The sequence below is a fragment of the Aspergillus welwitschiae genome, assembly GCF_003344945.1.
Source record: "Aspergillus welwitschiae strain CBS 139.54b unplaced genomic scaffold BDQ94scaffold_6, whole genome shotgun sequence".
In the NCBI taxonomy this organism is placed as follows: Eukaryota; Fungi; Ascomycota; class Eurotiomycetes; order Eurotiales; family Aspergillaceae; genus Aspergillus; species Aspergillus welwitschiae.
The window spans coordinates 472,299-488,310 of record NW_020798700.1 but is presented as its reverse complement, the minus strand read 5'-3'; the positions used below and the strand labels follow the sequence as shown (position 1 = coordinate 488,310).

At 48.2% G+C, this 16,012-nt stretch overlaps 6 protein-coding genes and 1 non-coding gene across 7 annotated transcripts; 4 read left to right on the top strand and 3 right to left on the bottom strand.

Moving 5' to 3' along the window:
• The first annotated feature begins 1,044 nt into the window (after positions 1-1,044).
• Positions 1,045-2,075, top strand: BDQ94DRAFT_138107 (uncharacterized protein). Its single transcript, XM_026765186.1, has one exon. It carries the CDS (start codon positions 1,685-1,687, stop codon positions 1,943-1,945), a length of 261 nt encoding a protein of 86 aa, XP_026629619.1. The 5' UTR covers positions 1,045-1,684; the 3' UTR covers positions 1,946-2,075.
• A 259-nt stretch (positions 2,076-2,334) lies between these two features.
• Positions 2,335-3,495, bottom strand: BDQ94DRAFT_138104 (EthD domain-containing protein). The gene is made up of 2 exons (XM_026765185.1): positions 2,722-3,495; positions 2,335-2,663 (listed from the first exon to the last, which is right to left on the bottom strand). Exon 1 carries the CDS (start codon positions 3,181-3,183, stop codon positions 2,770-2,772), a length of 414 nt encoding a protein of 137 aa, XP_026629618.1. The 5' UTR covers positions 3,184-3,495; the 3' UTR covers positions 2,335-2,663; positions 2,722-2,769.
• Positions 3,496-3,733: 238 nt separating this feature from the next.
• On the bottom strand, positions 3,734-3,807 carry BDQ94DRAFT_t62. Its single transcript has one exon. It is a non-coding gene; the product is annotated as a tRNA-Val (tRNA).
• Positions 3,808-4,578: 771 nt separating this feature from the next.
• BDQ94DRAFT_115145 (uncharacterized protein) lies at positions 4,579-6,100 on the top strand. The gene is made up of 4 exons (XM_026763644.1): positions 4,579-4,877; positions 4,929-5,072; positions 5,122-5,189; positions 5,244-6,100. Exons 1-4 carry the CDS (start codon positions 4,707-4,709, stop codon positions 6,019-6,021), a joined length of 1,161 nt encoding a protein of 386 aa, XP_026629617.1. The 5' UTR covers positions 4,579-4,706; the 3' UTR covers positions 6,022-6,100.
• Positions 6,101-6,215: 115 nt separating this feature from the next.
• Positions 6,216-7,269, top strand: BDQ94DRAFT_184746 (uncharacterized protein; the record flags this gene model as incomplete). The annotated part of the gene is made up of 2 exons (XM_026774715.1): positions 6,216-6,821; positions 6,877-7,269. The coding sequence occupies exons 1-2, from the start codon at positions 6,360-6,362 to the stop codon at positions 7,267-7,269; spliced, it is 855 nt and encodes a 284-aa protein (XP_026629616.1). The 5' UTR covers positions 6,216-6,359.
• Positions 7,270-7,378: 109 nt separating this feature from the next.
• BDQ94DRAFT_184744 (glycoside hydrolase family 1 protein) lies at positions 7,379-9,274 on the bottom strand (the record flags this gene model as incomplete). Its single annotated transcript, XM_026774714.1, has 4 exons — positions 7,379-7,465; positions 7,523-8,679; positions 8,736-9,077; positions 9,139-9,274. The coding sequence occupies 4 exons, from the start codon at positions 9,272-9,274 to the stop codon at positions 7,379-7,381; spliced, it is 1,722 nt and encodes a 573-aa protein (XP_026629615.1).
• Positions 9,275-10,611: 1,337 nt separating this feature from the next.
• On the top strand, positions 10,612-15,740 carry BDQ94DRAFT_167471 (putative ABC transporter; the record flags this gene model as incomplete). The annotated part of the gene is made up of 13 exons (XM_026770817.1): positions 10,612-12,203; positions 12,264-12,386; positions 12,436-12,534; positions 12,587-12,711; positions 12,768-12,815; positions 12,865-13,534; positions 13,589-13,666; positions 13,717-14,278; positions 14,329-14,580; positions 14,634-14,923; positions 14,981-15,434; positions 15,499-15,543; positions 15,609-15,740. The coding sequence occupies 13 exons, from the start codon at positions 10,612-10,614 to the stop codon at positions 15,738-15,740; spliced, it is 4,470 nt and encodes a 1,489-aa protein (XP_026629614.1).
• Positions 15,741-16,012: the final 272 nt, after the last annotated feature.

Sequence of the window (16,012 nt, the reverse complement as noted above, 5' to 3'; positions counted from 1 at the left end):
TATATTCTTCGACGGGTCTAGATACCGGGAATCGAATTTATCTGCTCTTCAGACCAGTGCAGTATCGTCGATAGTCTGACTATCGTAAAGAGTAGAGAATACAGTTTCGTTGGATGCCGGGCAGGACGATTTGTGGTGGCGATAGTCGACAGAAGGAGACCCAGTTATACTGGTTGATTCATCGACCATGGTACCATTCTGAAAGTTATAGATCCGCAGTAAACCCTGCATGTTTGTTTGTGTTGGAGAGCAATGGATACCAGTGTAACAGGTTTCTTTTTTTGTCGGTGATAGAGGTAAGGACCGATGTACTAAGTGTTAGGATAGCACCCAGCAATACTGATTTTGCTTGTATACTAGGTCACGACATGGTATGAAGTCGGTCTGTCCGAAGTAAAGAGAGGATTATATATATATAGTGGTACATAGCATAGAGGGAGAGAGAGAAGAAGAGAGATGAGACGAAGCAGTCCAGCCGTAAATAGAAAGAGATAAGTGAGTGAATGAATAAAGATTAATAGAGACTGGAGAACGACCCTTCTTATTCATCAGGGTAGAACAATCACAGTATGTGCAGGAATGGTTTCGAATCACCTCTAGCGCTTAGTAAAGGTCCATATGGTATATGCAGGGAATACTGGTATCAAAACCCGCTCCCATAGCGCTTCATAAGTGAATTCTCCAGATACTGCCTGACAGAGCTTGCCAGAAGAATCAGGGAACTGCCGGAGACTGGAAGGGAAGAAACCGAGAATGCTGTAAGAGAGTCGGTAGTATATAGGACGGAAGATGACGGGTAGAGAAGGAACTTGCCGGGCACATGTACTGCCATTACAGCTACTACATGAATGGCAGCTCTTCTGGTGTAGTAAGTTCCTCTCCTTAAATCTACAGATATCTAAAGTCTTTCAATATCTCTCCGGCAAATCAACACTCACACTCCTGATGGATACAGTTGAAATTGTCTTTCTTTCTGCAGACGTCCCGAGAAATTTAGCTGCTAAGACAAACAGAGTCTTTTATTTCTGATATTTACCACTTATACTACTGTGATATATGTTTATTCTCAACTATGAAGGAGACAGAATTGCGGAGAGCAGCATATATAGTGGGCCGGTTGTTCATCAATGGCTACTACTAGTATATACCTAGCCAGCAGTAACAAGAAAAATAGGGATATGGAAAGAAAAGGAAGCATATACATATACCATAAAACACCAATCCAATCCATCAACTCCGAAAATAAGTAACCAAACAGTCAGATCCCGTCCGACGCAGACAAAATAACGCTTTTCACAGCTTGTATATATGAACCGGACACACATGGCGTATAAACAATCAAACAATCAGCAATGCATGTGCGTAAGTACCCCCAGACCCAAAACATTTGGGGAACAAGTATAATAATCATGAAACATCCCCAATGGAAGGATGCATATATCCCTTATCAGGCAGCATCATGTCTCGTAAAAAGTACATCGTTATAGTGCGTAATAATAGCTCGACAATAATCTCTTAAAGCCGTTAAGTCGTCGAATCGATCAAACAATCGTAGTCTCGTGGTTTTCGTGACAGGAGTGCTTCTATGAAAGCAGAAGAAAGTTGGGCCACTTTCAATTCGGGAGTTTAGCCCTCAGCTTCACCACCGCTTTCCTCGTCAACTGCGCGTTTCCGGGAGTGCGCGATGCGGTTTTTCATTGTATGGATGAAGTATCCAGCGATGGCAAGGATGATGAATAGGACGATGATGATGACGGCGATGGCAATGTTTTCTTTCATTTTGTCTTTTTCTTTCCTGTATGTTTTGGTTGTGGTAGGTCTCTTTCAAAATGGGAGAATAAAGTTCGAAAAGACGTGGTCTCAACTGTTCCAACAGAAATGGAAAGAGGTGGTTTTTGTTGCGGTGGTGGTGGTGGTGGTAGTGGTGGTGGAGATGCAGGTATAGATCCCAATCGATTTATCGATAAGATATGGATATGGATAGCCGATCGGAATGTAGATAGTAAACAATGGGTGTGGAATTCCACCCTGACAGAGCTTGTATATAGAAAACCCTGAACAACCCCAATTCAGATAGCACGGGGAATGGGGAAGAAAGGGAAGAATGAAAAGGCACGCAGCTCCCGATTATAAAAGGGGAATTGGCGTGGACGTGGACGTGGCCCAGCCATGTTGATTTTTGCTCCCCTGTTGCGGGTGGCTGGGGATAAGAAAGGATCCATGATTGCTGAGCTTATTGGACGCTAAGAGCGTTAGTGCGCGGGTTGGGCGCAGTGGAGTGATGCTTGCTTGTTCTGCCATCTGGTGCCGCCTTGGGGGTTGTTAAGAACAGCTGCTTCATTTTGGACTTTGCTTGATCGTGATCCTGGAGATGGTGAAAAACAGCTTCCAAATAGCTAGTGTAAGTTACACTGCGCAATGCCAGCAGATTGTCTCATTGACATGAAATTCAAACAGTAAGTGATGCCCTTTGAAAGACTCAGATTCACTCTTCGTGTCCCCCATGTTCATTCCAAGCCACTTTATACTATGACATAGTATCTCCAACCAGAATGTAATAACCACTTAGCAAGGCAAGGAGACTATACATGCAGCAAATTTACTATGCAATACCACCGAAAAGCAAGCATCATGTCTACTAGTAGTTTATACCTCCCTTGGTTCTGAACAACATGTCAGCCATCATCCGGGTAAGAAACCAGACTAATCTCAGCAGCAGACCTAACAGCAAGTACACACTCAGCCTAGCTTACCACTCTAAGCAACCCCTCACTTATTCGTCTCCACCACCTCCCCAATCATAGCAATACTCAACATCTTCCGATCAAAGAACCGCTCCTCATCCTCCGCAATCTGCGCCGCCGCCTCTGGAGCCGTCACCTTGGCCATGAAAGCTTGGAAAGAAGGCTGATCAGCAAAGGTCAACTCCGCCGTCGTATCAAAGTCAAAGTCCGACTGCTGGCCCAGAAGGAGAGTCGCCGGGGTTGTGGCGTTGCGGGCCGTCGCCCCAGCAGGTGGGGAATCGACGGTCGTGCGAGCGATATAGGTCCGGCGGTGGGAGAGGGGGAAGTCTTCGCCGGAAATACGTCTCACAAGATCGATGTGGGCTTCGTAGCGCTCTCGGAACGTGGATAGGGAGAGGCCGGGCTTGCGGTAGCCGTAGATGAAGACGCGGACAGTCATTTTAGTAGGAGGGTGTGGATGGTTATATTACGGAGTAGGAAATGAAAATGTGACCAAGGGGGTGTGTGGTTCTGATGCAGTTTTGAGGGGTAATATGTGCTATGTACCTGGGTTTGGGTACATGAACTGGATTGTAGGTGGGGTTATCAGGCACGGACTATATCGGAAGATGGTGCATACCAAGTGCTGTCTCTTGGATTGTTATGACTGGTAGAGTGGTGTAGTGCTTAAGGCGGGTTATTAACTTTCTTTCTGGGGTTTGGATGGAACGATATCAACGGGGCAGAGAAGTGGATGAATCATACTAGAGACTGGCGCATTCGAGAGAGATGAAATACAACTCAAAATGTGTGAGGGTAAATGGATATCTAGCAATAGTGATGGTTGCTGCAGGCAAGGGTACATAGTGCCACAACGACAGATGCGGAGATATACGGGTCGACGGAAAGGGTATAGAGACCAAAATATTCATAATATCCCATAATTAGCCAAAAACAAAGAGGGGAGGCCAAAGATCCATAGGGAGGATATGTTAGGGCGAGAAAAAGAATGACCAGTCTGGGGCTCGATCCCAGGACCTTATCGGTGTTAACGATACGTGATAACCAACTACACCAACCAGCCATTGTTGTATATCTGACGCAATATTTGGGTATATGAGCTTCCGACTGCTTTACTCGCTGCCTGACACACGCTAGAAAACCAAACGCGCTAACTCAAGGCTACCAATGAAACCCTCCTACTCAGTAGTCACATCAAACAAAGAGCGCCTCGAGAATGACTGTTGTAATTAAAATTATGATCTGCGGTAGCCGCAGCCGCTTACTCCGAACTGGCAATGGTATGCAGTTGGTCTGGGCTCTTCGGAACTTGACATTCCCCAGCACGTCCGGATGTCACGGTCATAGCATGGGAATGGCGTCACCACTTCCGCTTCAAGCTGGCATTCCGGCTCGACTGCAGGGGTTTACTTTGGAATTGTAATAGTCAGGATGACTTAAATAGTAGGTATTACGTGGAGATGGGCAGTTACTTGAACCCCCCTTCGCTTGCGGGTCAGACGGTTAGATATTTTAAGAACGACAGATATTATTATCATCGCATGTCAACCAGTTATATCACCCTGATGCGCACTACTGTGTACACCAACTGATGGCGCGGAGACCCGTGGTTTCAGTGGTCGAACTAGCCGCCAGCCCATGAGTTCCCCGGACCCTGGCTTCCGCGCGTCAGGGCTAGCACCAGGTGGATTAACAATTAACAATCGAAGGAATTTGGAAATTCACAACGGAAATACAACCCTCCAGCGACCCAGGCCACTCATAAAGAGTCACCAAAGTGTCCAGGCAAAAGCCAGGCGAGACAGCTGAGACCCGCTCGGCGCCGTTCCACTTCATTAGCCCCAGATCTAATAGACTAGCCACCTAGGCCTAGGCAGAGATTCAGGGGAATTGAAAAAGACTGGGGAGATTGCCTGGTCACCTTTCACGATCCGGTCGACCTTCTGTCTGGCCCAACTAAAAATGTTTCTATTCACATCACAGAAACGGTTCGGCCGGTTGATTCTCTATGCGCTGGGGGTGCTCGGGATCATCCTCATCCTCTGGCAGTTGCCCTATGCTCGGCCCACCGTGCGGATAGGAGCTAGACGCGCCCGGTCACAGTTCGAGGCGATCAGGAACGAAACTTTGGGGGTATTTCCTTCCAATGATGTTGATATTAGCCCCCATTCTAATTATGTATAGGTCCAGAAAATATTCGCGATCAACTTGCCTAGCAGGGTTGACAAGCGCGACAATCTTGTCCTCGGTTCTTCAGTCAGTGGGTTTAACATCGACTGGGTAAACGGTATCACTCCCGACGAGGTTGACCCCAGGACGTACCCTTATGTGAGTCCATGATCTATTTCCGATGGGATGCCTGCCACTGACAATTCAGAACTGGAACTATGACCATAAACCTACCGAGTATGGTGCTCGACGGGCTCATGTGAACGCCATGCAACGGTATGCGACAGTCTGCCCCCCTTTCCGTACATCTGGCTAACGATGCATTCCCAGAATTGTTCATGAAAGGATAGGAAGTGCCATGATCATGGAGGATGATGTCGACTGGGACGTCAATCTCAAAACCCAGCTACAGAGCTTTGCTCTCGGTGTACGGGCTCTCCAAGGGGCGGATAAGAAGGTGATCGCTTCGCCCTACGGTGATGACTGGGACATCATCTGGCTTGGTCACTGTGGCATGGAGTGTCGAACTAATGAGCCATATTTCGTGAGCTCAAACGATACAACCGTCCTTCCACCACATCACTTTCTTCCCTACTGGCGCGATCCGCCTCCGTTCGGGATACCAGACTACACCCGTCTGACCTGCGCGGTCAATGATGCTGTTTGCTCCATAGTCTATGCTGTGAGCTATCATGGTGCTCAGAAGATCTTGTCTGCTCTTTCTGTGAACCCAACAGGCCTCGCAGACAAAATCGACATTGGCGCCCAGTTCGACGTATCGCTCGGTCGCATGTGCGGTAATGGCTATCTCCGGTGCTTTGCGGTCTACCCATCCTTAGCAGGTGGATATCATCCTGCTGGGCCCTCCTCGAAGGAATCTGATATTCATGGCGGGAATGAGGATGTCCATCCTGTCTCCAGTCACGGGGTTATGTACAGTACGATGCTGAACATCAACCGCATACTAAACGGTGAGGATACGGTTGTTTCCAATTGGGATGACGCCCCTGCTCCAGTGATTAACCCGGCGAACGTCTCAGTGGTTGGGGGAACGATGCACATGCTGCAAGAGAACGACATGTATACTCTTTCGGTTGTCAACCCATAACCAAAAGTTAGGCATAGGCCTGCGGCTTTGAAAATCTTGCTCAATGATGTATATAGACTTGCTTTACTTTCAAAGATACCTACATTAATATGATTGGCCTTTTGGTTTCGTCTATATCTCGGGATTAAGAATCTCCATTCTTGCGTCGCATATAACTAAGATGAATCTAATTAAACAGGGAACTACCACCCAGTGTCTCATTGAGTAGCTATTGCCTAACGAAAGATATCATAACATCATGTCACTCGTATGGTCCGAATCTCTAATTCAAAAAAGAAGTAATCATATCCTTCCGAGTGAACCCAACCACCCTCGACCTAATATCAACAATCATCATTATGACATCCAGCAACAGTATCCAAACCGTCCTATCCGTCCGCCGCATCCTAGAACGCATCCTCCTTGACTTGGACATGCGCACGCTCCTTACCTCCGCCCCCCGCGTCAATCGTTTTTGGAATTTTCTGACTCGTGACTCACGCCCCATCCAAGAAGCATTATTCTTCCAACCAGTTAAGAGCCGCAGCCATGAATCCACCATAAGACTCCTCAACCCCTTACTAGCAGAAGCCTTCCCGGGTATCTTCCAACGGAATAGTATTGTTTTTCCCGAGCACACAGAATCCAAACACACCTTCGATACTCTCGACATGGTCAAAGATCCCGACAGGGCGGAAGTATACATGCGAGAAGACGCAAGTTGGCGCTATATGCTGGTCCAGCAGCCTCCCGCGCGTAAATTGTGGATTGTTAGCCATTGTGGAGATGATACGGGGTTTTGTGAGAGGTGTGAGATACAGGTGCGTCTACTGAATTTACTTCAATGTGGTGAGGGTTTCTGGCTAAAATTTATAGGGTCGGAAAGTAAGCGAGACCGGACCAGAACTTCCAGACGACGGCCTCCGCATGGAAATGCTCTTCGAGATCCTCGTGTTTCATAGTGACTTCTATGGCGTGATGGATTTTGCTACCGTTTACTGGTGGGGAGATCGGGCAGGCTCTTGGGTACGGGAATGTATGGAGGGTATGGGTATATGTAACGCCTCGGCAGCACCGGATCTGATTTTGTATGCTCCGCTGTTTATACCTGGTCCTCGTCATTTGATTCGGAATATTGAGGGTAAGGGTCAGACTCCGGCTTTGGATTATCTTCGTTCTTTCTATTGGGATAATGGGATACAGCCTAACTTGAATGTAAGGAATGGGTGGGAAACCATTGTCAAAAGACGGAGGAGATGGGTTGTTTGATGGATGTATCTGGTATGGATACTGTGTAGATAAGCTCAGGTAATAGCATTCGTACCAGTTGTATAATACCGCAGGTGGCAAAATCACGTACTGGGAGCATATGTCCATACTACTCCTTGATATATGTCCGGAACAAATTTGCCAGTTCAAAGAAACTAGCCTTGTAGAAGCGCTCTTGCGTGGTCAAATTGACATACTACAAAACAACAGAGTTAGTAATACCCATTTTCCTACAGAAGGAAAGTAAACTCACCTGCAATCCAAACTTAACAGTAAACCCCGCAGTCCACTCAATATTATCAGCAATGCTCCAAGCCGAACATCCCACAAGTTTAACCCCCTCGGCGACAGCCATCAACATTGCCTGCACATAGTCGTGGTAATAGAGCGTCCTCAAAGGATCCGTCAATATATCCTCGCGCAGAGTCTTATACGCCTCAAACGGCTCCGAAAATCCGAACTCAGTGATGGCTATGCCATTCTCGGGCTTCCACGTATCCTGGATATAGTGCAGGAACTGAGGCAGCCACTCAGTAGCCTTATGAAGCCAGCGGGTATTAGGATCGGACGCCGGGCCAACAAGCCAACCGCCTTCGGATTCTGACAACGTATAGGAGGAATTATAGCATTCCGGGTATAGGCTGTTACTGGGGTCAGACAGACACCCCTCGATCCCTGCATCAGGTGCCATGTAGTATGCCGCTGTGTAGGCGTCGTGCGCGAAGTAATCACTTGCTCCCTTGATCATGTCCCGCTCTTCGGTCGTGAACTCGGGTAAGAAGCTCGAGGTGAAGTTCTTCAGCCGGGATGGATAGTCGCCTAGGAACAGGGGGTCCGCGAACCATCCTTCGTTGAATGCCCAGGCGCGCTCGACGGCTTCTGCGTCTTCCGGGGAAGCAGTTCGAGGGAGCTTGTAGCCGCCGTTATTCTTGATGCTGATGGGGGCTGTGATGTTCATTGAACGTGCAAGTTGGTATGTTTTTCCCGCGGCGATAAGCATGTAGTGTCCGCACCAGTAGGGTTGCTGGACGTCGGGGATGGACGTGGTGCGCGGGAAATATCCATCTGGTACTGGGTATTCGCCGCAGAAGGAGTGCGGTTCGTTGAATGTGTACCATTGCCAGACTTTGTCGCCCCATCGCTCTAAGAGGACCTTGGCATAGGCGACGAAGTCGTCGACGATCTTTTCGCTTGTCCAGCCTCCGTAGGAGAGCTGGAGGTATAAGGGCAGGTCCCAATGGTACAGTGTCACTTGGGGTTTGACGCCGTATTCTAGGCAGGTGTTGATTACGTCGTCATAGTACTGCAGACCTGCTTCGTTGATGGGGCCGTTGCCGAAGGGGAAGATTCTGGACCAGGAGACAGAGAAGGAGTATGCTGGTACGCCCATCGCGGCGATGCGTTGGATGTCTACGGTATTGACATATTAGAGAGATAAAGCTTTTCGGGCTTGATAGGAGGAGTACCTTGCTTGTACATGTAATACTGGTTAATCGCGACATCTCCTGTCTGGTTGTCGGCTACGCTCATGGCTCGGTGGGTAAATGCATCCCATAAGCTAGGGCCCCGGCCATCTGCTTTGACGGCCCCTTCGACTTGATATGAGGCGCTTGATACGCCCCACCAGAACCCTTTGGGGAATGACCAGCTTTCGTTTCTTCCTAGTCCTGGGATCTGGGCTCCTGGTAAGTAGGAGGGGTAGTAGAGTGGGGGAGGGGGGATCAGTTCGGCAGATGGAATTGGAGTAGGTTCAACGGTGGTGTTGATCGAGGCAGTCTCAACGGGGCCAATATATAGGTTCCATAAATCTGGAGTATTTGTTAGGTGTACTTGTATTCAATAGGAAGATGTGCAGTGGATAGTTTCCACCTTCTACAGTGATGTTCAGAGTGGTCCCCAGAGGGGATGCAGCTGTAGAACTGGCAGTGCTGGAAACTGCAGCTGCATTACTACTAGCAAGCAGCAGCCCTAGGCAGAGGACGTGAGGATGCATTATGAAATTCATTAGGGGTCCGAAGGAATAAACCTCTTGATCTAACCCTCAGGAATCAGATCCGCATTTGCGAAGAGCTGCTTTTTAAACCTCTGTGCTGTTCGACCTCTGAACTTGGCTCATTTAGCCGGAATATGTACAGCGAAGACTAGCGGGGCAAACATTCAGTCCGTTTCCGAGATCTTCGCACAGGAATATTTATGGAAGATCTGCGTCGGCGGGGAAACTGGATAAATATCCATTCTAGCCAAGTATTTGAGAGGGGAAAAGGCATCCCTTCTCATTGATCCGGTTAATCGTCGGACGTCAATCAAATCTGCTGCACTTCCCTTGATATAATGTACGAGGGTGGCCATGCTGCCGTTTATTCTGCCACCAAGAAGAGGGCATTGTTAGTGCTTGTTGCTAATCTCCGGACTCCAATAATATTAAAGGGAAGGGTGAAGAGAAGGAGGTGGGAAGTTAGTGGAGAAGAGGCGGAAAAGAGAAGAGCGAAGAGAGAAGAGAGTAGAGAGTGAGGCGGAAAAGCAGAGGGGCAGCTCTACTCTCTCCTCCTCTTGACGCAGCCAAGCCATCTTTCTTCCTCTTTCACCCCCTTCATTCATTACCCACACCTGCACCCCAGCAATGCTGTCAAATGTGGGACCGGGCAAATAAACTGCAACGCTGGGATTTGCCCCATTGATCAAAGATCATCCAGCCTGGGCTTATCTATAGAACAATCCAGCCTCCTCTTCAAGTGGCTGATAGCTTCATACCTGGGCTGATTTGGTTTCAAGCAAAATGTGGGAAAGTACGCGCTCTAATTCCCCCACTCTGTCTTGCTCCTTGCTTCAATTCTATGACCGTTACAATGCCTTCAGTCACTCAAGACAATGGAGGACTAATAGAAATCGCATCCGATCACCGATCTGGTCCAGATCCGCAGATGATGACCTCACCATGATCCACGGAATCAACCGACGACATCAAGCTTAAGCCATGGTTCACTCAGGGTCTTTCCCCCCACCTTCCTTCATGACTCGAACTGGTCTCATCACTTGATGCATGCTTATTCGATCCCTCGATCGGCATTTCGGTCCTCATGTTGTCCGACCCATACTTCACTCTGCTTGTGGAAAGCTAGAGCTCGGTGGTGAAGTTGCATCGGTCTTGACGAAGCTCCGACAATGCCGGTACTTAACACGGAATGCAGAGTGTAGAGATAAAGACACAGGGAGATTCCTTGCATTCGCTCATCCCTCGGTCGAGTTTCTTCTCGAGTTTCGATTCGACATCGGGTATTGTCTCCGCCGTTACTTTCACTGCAATGCTATAGTCCCGGTAGCTATCATCGCATCACTATCAACATGGACTCGGGACGCTCCCCTCCCCACGAGCAAAGCTCTGTTCTCGAAGAAGATAAAAAAACGTCACTGGATTCTTCTTCCGGTTCAAGCTCAAGTGCATCGCCTAGCTCGGGGCTCTCTAGAAAGCAATCGGCTATTCCTGTTGAGCATCAAGTCTCGAATGAAAATTTGATCCGACAAGAGTCCTCACTTCAGAGGCAGCTCACGCAACAGGATATTGCTCGCGCCCTTTCTCAACGACGTAGCACTGGGGCTGCGGGGGCCGACGATACGGATCAGATAGCGAGGCTGGTCTCGCGAATGTTTGGCCAGGAAAGAAAGGCCAACTCAGAAGAGGAAAAGACAAGACATCTTGGTGTAGTATGGAAAGACCTGACTGTCAAAGGTGTTGGTCTAGGAGCGGCCCTCCAGCCCACAAACACTGACATCCTCTTGGGTTTACCGAGGTTGATCAAAGGCCTACTCACCGGCGGAAGGAAGAGCGCACCACTGAGAACTATTCTGGATGACTTCAACGGATGTGTACGGCCTGGGGAAATGCTTCTGGTTCTTGGTCGCCCGGGGTCCGGTTGCTCTACGTTTCTGAAAGTCATTGGGAATCAACGATCGGGCTACAAAAGCGTGGAAGGTGATGTTCGCTACGGAGGTGCAGATGCCGAAACCATGGCAAAGAATTACCGTTCGGAGGTCCTCTACAACCCCGAAGACGACCTCCACTATCCTACGCTCACCGTACGCGACACCTTGATGTTTGCCCTCAAGTCAAGAACCCCGGACAAATCTTCACGACTGCCTGGTGAAAGTAGAAAGCATTACCAGGAGACATTCCTTTCTACCATCGCCAAGTTGTTCTGGATAGAGCATGCACTGGGGACCAAGGTCGGCAATGAACTTATTCGCGGAGTTTCTGGAGGAGAGAAGAAGCGTGTGTCTATTGGCGAAGCCCTAATCACAAAAGCTAGCACGCAATGCTGGGACAATTCCACCAAAGGCCTCGATGCTAGCACGGCTCTGGAGTACGTGGAAAGCTTGAGAAGCTCAACAGACATGGCACATGCCTCTACACTTGTGGCTCTCTACCAAGCCTCGGAAAATCTTTACAATCTCTTCGACAAAGTCATGTTGATTGAGGAAGGCAAATGTGCCTACTACGGGCGCACCGAGAATGCAAAGGCATACTTCGAGCGTTTGGGGTTTGTGTGCCCTCCTCGGTGGACCACACCGGATTTCTTGACATCTGTCAGTGACCCATATGCGCGACGTATCAAGGAAGGCTGGGAGGATCGAGTTCCGCGTTCCGGAGAAGACTTTCAGAGAGCGTATCAAAAGAGCGAGATATGCAAGGAAGCCAAGGCAGATATTGAAGATTTTGAAAAAGAGATCGAGTCGGAGCAGCGGGCGTGTGAGCAGGCCAGAGAAAGGAAAAGAAAACAAAACTATACGGTGTCTTTCTATAAGCAGGTTATTATACTGACTCAACGGCAATTCCTCGTCATGTATGGAGATAAGCAGACACTCATCGGGAAATGGGTGATGCTCACGTTCCAGGCACTCATCATCGGCAGTCTCTTCTATGATCTGCCCCCGACTAGGTCAGTCTCGCTTTTCCTTTACCGATCTCACTTGCCAAGTAATTACTGACAAAAATATAGCGCTGGTGTCTTCACTAGAGGCGGTGTCATGTTTTATGTACTTCTATTCAATTCCCTGCTGGCTATGGCAGAGCTTACGGCTCTTTATGGAAGCCGACCCGTCATATTAAAACATAAGAGTTTGTGAGTGGGACAATGTAGCGATATTTCAGCAGTAGGCTAACTCGATCAGCTCCTTCTATCGTCCAGCGGCATATGCCTTAGCTCAAGTGGTCGTTGATGTCCCCATTGTCTTCGTTCAGGTCACCATTTTCGAGCTAATTGTATACTTGTATGCAACTCTACCGCGTTTGCTGTTGATTGAGGCTTACCATTCTTTTCAGCATGTCAAATCTTTCGCGGACCGCGTCTCAGTTTTTCATTAACTTCTTATTCGTTTTCATTCTGACCATGACCATGTACTCATTCTTCCGGACTATCGGAGCTCTGAGTGCTTCTCTCGACGTTGGTATGTAAAACAAAGACAAAAAGCTATTCCCTACGTGAGCTAACTGAAAACTGTAGCCACCCGCGTAACTGGAGTTTCTGTCCAGGCGCTGATAGTATATACCGGTAAGGGATATCAGCCACTTACTGAAAACTACTTACTGAAATTACCCAGGATACCTCATTCCCCCATGGAAAATGCACCCTTGGCTCAAATGGTTAATTTGGATCAATCCATTGCAGTACGCTTTTGAGGCGATTATGTCAAATGAATTCTACGATTTGAATTTGCAGTGTGTCTCCCCATCCATATTTCCGGATGGACCCAGTGCACAGCCCGGCAACCAAGTTTGTGCGATTCAAGGAAGTACGCCAAATCAGCTTGTTGTCCAGGGATCAAACTACATAGAGGCTGCTTTCACGTACAGTCGATCACACTTATGGCGAAACTTTGGTATTGTCATAGCTTGGTTCGTCCTTTTCGTATGCTTGACAATGGTCGGAATGGAGCTCCAGAAACCCAACAAAGGAGGCAGCACGGTTACAATCTTTAAGAAAGGCGAGGCGCCGGAGGCTGTGCAGGAGGCTGTCAAAAACAAGGAACTTCCGGGGGATGTAGAAACGGGAAGTGATGGGGCAGGAGCCACCAGCGGGTTTCAAGAGAAAGGTACAGACGATTCCAGTGATGAGGTGCATGGAATCGCGCGAAGCACATCGATATTTACCTGGCAAGGTGTAAACTACACGATTCCCTACAAAGATGGCCAGAGAAAGCTACTACAAGATGTTCAGGGATATGTCAAGCCGGGTCGCCTCACTGCGTTAATGGGTGCTTCTGGGGCTGGGTAAGTGACTTCTGTTCCCTAAGATCTGTAGGTGATTTACTGACAGTTTCTCAGCAAGACGACGCTTCTCAATACTCTTGCCCAGCGGATAAATTTTGGCGTTGTCACAGGTACTTTTCTTGTTGACGGAAAGTGAGTACCGGCCTGAAGACCACCTTTACAGCAAATGCTTACGCTCGCAGGCCCCTTCCCAAAAGCTTCCAAAGAGCAACTGGCTTTGCTGAGCAAATGGATATTCACGAGCCTACTGCGACTGTCCGGGAATCGCTCCAGTTCTCGGCCCTCCTTCGTCAGCCAAAGGAGGTACCTATCAAGGAGAAGTACGAATATTGCGAGAAGATAATTGATCTCCTTGAAATGCGGCCAATTGCAGGTGCTATAGTCGGCGAGGGGGGCGCTGGACTGAACGCTGAGCAACGCAAAAGACTTACTATCGCAGTTGAGCTAGCAAGTAAGCCTCAATTACTACTATTCTTAGACGAGCCAACGTCTGGATTGGACTCCTTGGCTGCTTACAACATCGTGCGTTTTCTTCGACGCCTTGCCGATGCCGGACAGGCCATTCTGTGCACGATCCACCAGCCCTCTGCCGTCCTTTTTGAGCAGTTTGATGAACTGCTATTGTTGCAAAGTGGAGGAAGAGTCGTCTACAATAATGAGCTCGGCACGGATTCCAAGAAACTGATCGAGTACTTTGAGCAGAATGGGGCCAGAAAATGCTCCCCTCATGAGAACCCCGCCGAGGTAGCCTCGTACTCACGTGTGCCATCATATACAATGCTAACTTGTGGCAGTATATGCTCGATGTTATCGGCGCCGGTAACCCGGATTACAAAGGGCAGGACTGGGGTGATGTCTGGGCCAGATCTACTCAGCACAAGCAGGTTTCGCAAGAGATCGAGAATATCATCCAGGAGCGACGCAACAGGGAAGTTGAAGGAGAAAATGATGACAATCGGGAATATGCAATGCCCATCTGGGTGCAGATATTGACTGTCTCCAAGCGCAGCTTCGTAGCATACTGGCGAACCCCTCAATACGCCTTGGTGTGTCCCCAAAACTTTACTGCGTCTCTATCAAACTTCTAACCAGTCTGCAGGGCAAATTCTTGCTTCATATCTTCACCGGGCTCTTCAACACTTTCACTTTCTGGCACCTCGGAAGCAGCTACATTGACATGCAGTCTCGAATGTTCTCCATCTTCATGACGCTCACAATAGCGCCGCCTCTAATCCAGCAACTACAGCCACGATTCCTCCATTTCCGCAATCTATACGAATCACGAGAAGCTGGCTCAAAGATTTACTCATGGACTGCATTTGTAACGAGCGCAATATTGCCGGAACTACCTTACTCAGTCGTCGCAGGGTCGATATATTTCAACTGCTGGTGAGTTTATTTACCTTTCCCTACCTTCGAAAGACGAATCAACCTAATCCGCTCCAGGTATTGGGGGGTCTGGTTCCCACGGAACTCATTTACGTCCGGTTTTATCTGGATGTTCCTGATGCTCTTTGAACTGTTTTATGTCGGCCTCGGTCAATTCATCGCAGCCTTCTCACCAAACCCGCTTTTTGCCTCTCTCCTCGTGCCTACTTTCTTCACATTCGTCCTATCTTTCTGCGGTGTCGTTGTACCATACTCTAGCCTGAATGTTTTCTGGAGATCATGGATGTACTGGCTCACACCATTCCATTATCTTCTAGAAGGCTTCTTGGCCGTCGTTGTGCATGGTGTTCCCGTCCGCTGTGTTCCCAGAGAAGCATCGGAATTCAGCCCACCCTCTGGAATGACGTGCCAGGAGTATGCCGGATCCTACGCAAGCCAGATAGGCGGATACGTCCAAGACGCTGGCAACGGTCTCTGTGCCTTTTGTCAGTACTCAGTTGGTGATGTCTTTGTATGTTTATACCTATCCTACCCTTATGATAGGGAGACCGCAGACACTAATGCCTTACTCCCAGGCCCGGAATTACAACGTTTACTACTCGCACAAATGGCGTAATTATGTATGTTTCTATCCCCAGCGCTTTCTTCGAGGGTAATATGTTCTAACCTGATTGATTTTCAATAGGGCATATTCTGGGCCTTCGTGATTTTCAATTTCATGGCCGTCTTCTTCTTTTCGTGGCTTTATCTTCATGGCGTAAGAAACATGAAGAAAAGTATTAGTGCACGGAAATCGAAGAAGGCCGTGAAACAGTGATGGGGGGTGATATGATATCATCACATTTCTACTGTACTACTAGTATATTCTAATATTGCTTAATTTCTCTTATGCACACAATCTTGGCACCAGTTACTCTGCGACTCAGTTTGTCATTTTGCTTATTTTCAAGTTCTGAAGGATGTATAATGTTATCATGTGTAACCTTAGTAATATATATCAGCCAGGGAGGGCATAATGCTATAATTTGCACATTAGATACTCTGCCAATCTTATTTTTTCTTTTTCGATAGATGAGAAAAGTGAAAATG

Bases quoted from the DNA above. Each gene is read 5' to 3' on its own strand.
- BDQ94DRAFT_138107 (XM_026765186.1), top strand. From the start codon at position 1,685: ATGCGGTTTTTCATTGTATGGATGAAGTATCCAGCGATGGCAAGGATG.
- BDQ94DRAFT_138104 (XM_026765185.1), bottom strand. From the start codon at position 3,183: ATGACTGTCCGCGTCTTCATCTACGGCTACCGCAAGCCCGGCCTCTCC.
- BDQ94DRAFT_115145 (XM_026763644.1), top strand. From the start codon at position 4,707: ATGTTTCTATTCACATCACAGAAACGGTTCGGCCGGTTGATTCTCTAT. The intron at 4,878-4,928 runs GTATTTCCTTCC...AATTATGTATAG, and splicing joins TCAGGAACGAAACTTTGGGG to GTCCAGAAAATATTCGCGAT. The intron at 5,073-5,121 runs GTGAGTCCATGA...CTGACAATTCAG, and splicing joins ACCCCAGGACGTACCCTTAT to AACTGGAACTATGACCATAA.